Source organism: Gavialis gangeticus, unplaced genomic scaffold, assembly GCF_001723915.1.
Source record: "Gavialis gangeticus isolate Ggan-Ray unplaced genomic scaffold, GavGan_comp1, whole genome shotgun sequence".
Taxonomy (NCBI): domain Eukaryota; kingdom Metazoa; phylum Chordata; order Crocodylia; family Gavialidae; genus Gavialis; species Gavialis gangeticus.
The window spans coordinates 45,377,407-45,382,896 of record NW_017729004.1 but is presented as its reverse complement, the minus strand read 5'-3'; the positions used below and the strand labels follow the sequence as shown (position 1 = coordinate 45,382,896).

Sequence of the window (5,490 nt, the reverse complement as noted above, 5' to 3'; positions counted from 1 at the left end):
ATAAATCCCACATCTGTCAATCCCTCCACAAACCCCTCCCCACAAACACCCCAACCCCTACACCCACCCACAAACCCAACACCCATCCCCACACCCCTTCCCCACTCTTTCCTGGAAACCCCACATCCCCCCCACAAATCTAACACCCTGCATACCCAGCCACCAAAATGGAACCTGCTGGAAGGAGCCACAGCTACAGGGGAAGCTGCAGCACTGCCCCATTCCCACACTGGTGCTGGGGCAGTCAGCCCCAGCCTGGGGGAGCTCCTGGTTCCAGGGACAATTTGGGGGTTGCCCAGCCCCAGTTGAGGACTTCCTAGGAACAACATGGGGATCACTGGGACCTGGGCACAGGCACAGGGAGCAGTACAGTAAAGGCTGGCAGTCCTCAGAGCCACAAAGCAGCAGGTGGAACAGCTACAACTGGACCCATGTCCTCGTGTTGGGATGGAGCTGCTGCCAGGAGGGAGTGAGTGGGGGGCAGGCAAGGTCTCTGGGTCAGGAGTGAGGGGCACTGGTGGGGCTATGGGTTGCAAATGAGGGACAAGGGCATGGGCAGGGGCAGGGCACTGGCATATCAGTGCTGCTCAGCACCACAAAGCAGCTGTTGGACCAGCTGCAGCCATCCCCACATACTGGTGAGCAAAGGGAGCAGGAGCAGCTCTAATTTTTCTATGACAAAAAATCCAAAAGCAAACACCAAAATGTATAGATATTTAGAATTTATTTTATTATGATGACAGAGGCTTCCAAATTGCTTTAAAATTGTAAATATATCAATAAAACATTGCCCAACTTATCTCTCTATATATATATTGGGGTTTCATCTTAATCACAGAAAAATGTAGATTTGGGGTATTTTAATGAGAGAATTTGGGTTTTCTTATAAGAGAATTTGCAATTTTTAAACAGGGAACACCAAGACTCCTGGCCATTTGGGGCCAAAAGGACACACTTCAACAATTCAAAGCAGGCCACCACAATGCACACATATTCCAGGTAATAGCTGCCCATATAGCAGAGCAGGGGCAGTAAAGAAATGGCAGCAATGCAACACAAATGCCAACTGTGCACCCAAGGCCCATTGTCAGCTGGCCCAGAGGTGCAGGTGCTTCTGCTACAGTGCCCATACCACATCCCAGATGGCTGCAGGTCACAGATGGCTTCAGATTTTGCCACAGGTGGCAGCAGGTCACAGCAAGTCAGCAGCCCCAACGGCCAGACTGCTGCAGTGGGTAGAGGGCACAGGGGCCACTCTAGGTTAGGAATGTTCCAGGAGTCCAGTTGGCACAAGGGGTAGTGTTCCCATATACCAACTGACTGGGCCTCAGAAGCTCCTAAGGGCAAGTAGCTCTGAGTTGCTTGCCAGGGCAGCTTTTTATATTGCTGGGCCCGGCACAGGTGCTGGCACCAGCCTCTAGCTGCTCCTGGGTGAAGATCCAGCAGATGGGCAGGATTATTTTGCCCCAAGTGGCAAAATTTGCCCCTCACCAAAGTACATGTTCAGGCATGTGTACTGAGGCACAAATCTCTGTCACAAATTTGTGCCACTGCTACTTGAGCTGCTGCAAGTGCACATGCCTGCATGTTTGGACATGCCCTGTGTGTAATACACATGAAAGCAAGTTCTATCTATATATCTACAACTACTGCACTCTCAAAATTATGTTAAAAGAATAATTGAAATTGCCAAGTGAAGCACTCTGACAACTCAGGTGGCTGTTGAATTATATTTCTGTTTTCTTGTTCCTTTACAGTAAAAAGGATCATTGTGGGATTGGGTCAAGCAGAAGCCAAAACCGAGATGAAATTGTGAGAGCTGGCAATTCCAGCAATGGCGTTCCCTTCTGAAGCTACCTGATTGTGCAAATAAAGTGTGACAGATTTTTCCCTAGTATAACTGCAGTTATACCAGGGTTCAGTTTGGCCCTAGAGGCCTAGATAAGCATGTAAAGTTTGGAATACATATATAGACTGAAAAGAACTAGTTTTTCCCTATGTTTCATTAAAAACTGTATGTTCCTCTGAATGGAGAGGGATGGTTAGCTGGGTTACTCTGAAGTCAGGCAGAAGGTAGGATGGGGTGTCACATTAGGTTAGGCACAGACGTTCAAAAAGCCTGAATTGATTCAAGCTTTGCAGGTTAGTCTAACCTAGCTAGGCTGAATCAGTTTGTAACTACACAGACATCCCAGAAATGCAGTGGCTTAGGCTAGAAGCCAGGGGGCACTAGACCTGCCCTCCCTTCCCTTCTTCAGTGCTGAGCTGAAGGGGCATGGCCAGGCCCTGGCAAGACACTCTGATTAGGGAGGGTCCCCCCTGCTTCCCAGCCAGCCCAGCAGGGAATTGATAACAGTGTTTATCACCCCTAACTCAGTGTTTATAATCCTATTAAAAAAACAACAGAGGGATGTTACCAGCTACCTGTTGATTCTGCCTTTATCCCATTTGCCCCAGAATGGACTGTAGCCAGCGTGTGGTCTGCTAACTAATGCTGAGAGGTGTCTGTGTAAGGCAGAAGGGAGGTAGGGAACAGGGGGAAACGAGGCAGATGGCTGCAATCTCTGCTGACCTCCAGCCAGAGAGTAGAGGGGAGGGGCCAGGTCAGCTGTGGAGCTGAGAGCCCTGCCCAGCACAAGGAGCATGCTGGGGGAGTCCAGTTTAACTTAAACCAGGGAGGGGTCTGGGACAGACATTGCATAAACCAGTTTGTCCCAAATCAGTTAAGTCTGATACTACATTCAACCAGGTTTATCTCAAACTGGTGTCAGCCATGTTCAAACTGGTTTATGTGCACTGAACATCTGTTCTGTTACAGGTTTAAACCAGTTTCTGATCACTTAAACTGGTTTATGTGTAATGGCTGTCCCTAGCCTTAGAGACTATCTGGTTCAGAGATAGTTAAAATGAGGTTTAGATGAAGCATCCAGTGGCCATTTTTAAACATGTGGGGGCCTAGAACTGCTCTAAATAAAATGCCACCCATCCCACCTCTGAGCATATGTACAGGCACCCCCTAGAGATTACCTGATTCAGAAAGGCATATATACTGTCCCCTACAAAATGCTTTGAGCGGTTCTAGGCCCCCACATGTTTAAAAATGGCCACTGGATGCTTTATCTAAACCTCATTTTAACAAGGTTTAGTTAAAGCACCTCACAGCCATTTAAAAACATATAGGGGCTTAATATATGTGACACTGCAGCAATATTGCAGCATTCTAATGAGAATATGGAACAGACTCAATTAATTGAATCAATTAATTGAGTCTGCTCCAATGCATCTGCTCGCATATGTTCTAATTATAATGCCAATGAGTACGTGGGGTCCTCCGTGTGTTTTACTTGAAGCAAAATGGTAATAGAAGGCCAAATAGAGTCCGAGACCAAAGTGTGTAGAAGGAAGCCAGCCATGATACCTACCTGAATGACAGACACCTTGTAAATTGAGATTACATACTTGCTTTTGAATTTATGGATTCATAGGTCAATTAAGTCTCTGCATTATGCTGACATACTCTCTTTCTCTCTCTCTCTCTCTCTCTCAGTTGTATGTAAATTCATCTACAAAGAGGAATTTTTGAGAGCATGCTCTACTGATTCCAACCTGAATTTTTAGGCACTTAAAGTAAAACAAACTGCAAATTTTGAGTCATTTAAAGGTTTTAGTGGCTTATTTGTGTTGGTTTGTTTTTGAATACACATTTGACGAAGGGCCGTATTTCAAAAGGAAAGAAAGAACAAAGACAGTCTTTGTCTCTCTCTTTCTTCCTCTCCTTTCCCAAATCACGTGCCTTCCTGTCCACTGGGTGGCCTGGACACTTAAGTCAAAAATGTATTTTATTCTTACTGGAGCCAAAGTGTCCAAAAAGCAAAAGATGAGTCCCATATTTCAGGCACTGGTATAAAACAAGGTTGAATGATGACAGACTGTGCTGATACAGCTTTACTTGTGCTCAATTTTTTTATGCTTCTGGTTTCTTTTGGAGATTTACAATAAGCATTTTTGTTCCTTAGGTTTTGACCCTAAAGTTTGTGAATTCTGTAAGAGCTTTTTAGGTTAAGCAATAAGTGCCCAGAAGCATTTGCATTCTCAGCTACAATTTCCAGAGTTTTCTGTCATTCCTTCCCAGCTTCATAGCTTGAAAGCATTCCTAGGTCTCCCTTTCTCACAAACTATGTTTTATCTCATTCCCAGATGTGTAAAAGAATGGAGAGGAAATCGTTGCCACATAAAGGTTACAACTCCCCAAACGCCAGGTTCCATTCTCCTTCAAAATGGTGGGTTTGATGGAAAGAAATAAATAGTATTCAAGCAATTCTTTTCAAGTTTACTTTTGCTTATTTATCTCTTTGATTGGTTTGACCTTGCAGATATTTGGACCGGGTTGGGTGTCGGATTAACTCTCTTGCTGATCAAAATTGCAGTCATTGTCTTCTGTTTCCTTTCAAAAAGGAAAATGCCAAGAACGTAAGTGAAACTTTATTGTGTACAAAATTAGATACAAATGTGGCACAAAGAAATGGACAGCTGCCCAGTTTCTTTGGTTTTAACTTGTATCTCCCCTCAGTCTATTTGCCTGAACTATGCAGCTGTAAAACCCATAAAACCCAGTTTTGCAAGACAACTGACCTTAGTGGACCCCACACTGGAAACAGTGAAACACATCTCAATTGCTTAGAATACCTTAAGTGCAACACAGTGTGGTTATCCCTAAATTACAGGATTCATCAGAGCTCAGCAACACCATCATTTTTTTCACTTAATGGTTAAATGGGAAAACATAGGAGATGTCTGCGGTTTCTCAAAACCTCTGAGGCCAAATTCAATTCTTAGATGCAAACTCATGGCTCCTGTTAAAGACACTAGGCATTGTGTATACCTCAAGGAGCAGAATTTTGCTCTAGATGCTTTCTTAAGAGTTGCAAAACATTAAAAAACTTTTCTTTCTGAAGCATTTTCCCTGTATGGGGCAATCAAATGGAATAGAATCATTTTTCAAATGGACACATTAGTATAGAAGAACTTAAAAGCTTTATTTATATAGCTATAATTAAATAAAGAATAAAACAAGAATTGTGAAAACACTGACTTATGTGCTCCCTTTCCCTACTCATCCTGCTTTGTTCCTATCTCTTCTACCACTTCGCATAGACCCTCACCTTATGTATTGGTCTCTGAAGTAGCCACACTGCCCTCCGTTCTGCCTGATTTCAGATTAACTCATTGAGAGAGGCATACATTTTTGTCCATGAAAGCCTACTTCATCAATTCATAGCATCTGATGAATCAAGCTGCCACCTGTGAAAACTCATAGTTTCATAGTTTCTAGGGTTGGAAGGGACCTGAGCAGATCATCTAGTCCAACCCCCTGCCATGGCAGGAAGAGCACTGGGGTCAAATGACCCCAGTAAGGTTGTCATCCAACCTCCTCTTAAAAACCCCCAGGGTGGGAGCCTGCACCACCTCACTTGGAAGCTGGTTCCAGAC

At 44.3% G+C, this 5,490-nt stretch overlaps 1 protein-coding gene across 1 annotated transcript in view; it reads left to right on the top strand.

Moving 5' to 3' along the window:
- Window positions 1-5,490, top strand: part of MALRD1 (MAM and LDL receptor class A domain containing 1) — a 631,029-nt gene that overhangs the window by 610,427 nt on the left and 15,112 nt on the right. Inside the window, exons 37-38 of the mRNA XM_019507962.1 lie at window positions 4,198-4,280; window positions 4,374-4,470. Coding sequence (XP_019363507.1) covers window positions 4,198-4,280; window positions 4,374-4,470 — 180 coding nt within the window. The remainder of the gene's footprint in view (window positions 1-4,197; window positions 4,281-4,373; window positions 4,471-5,490) is intronic.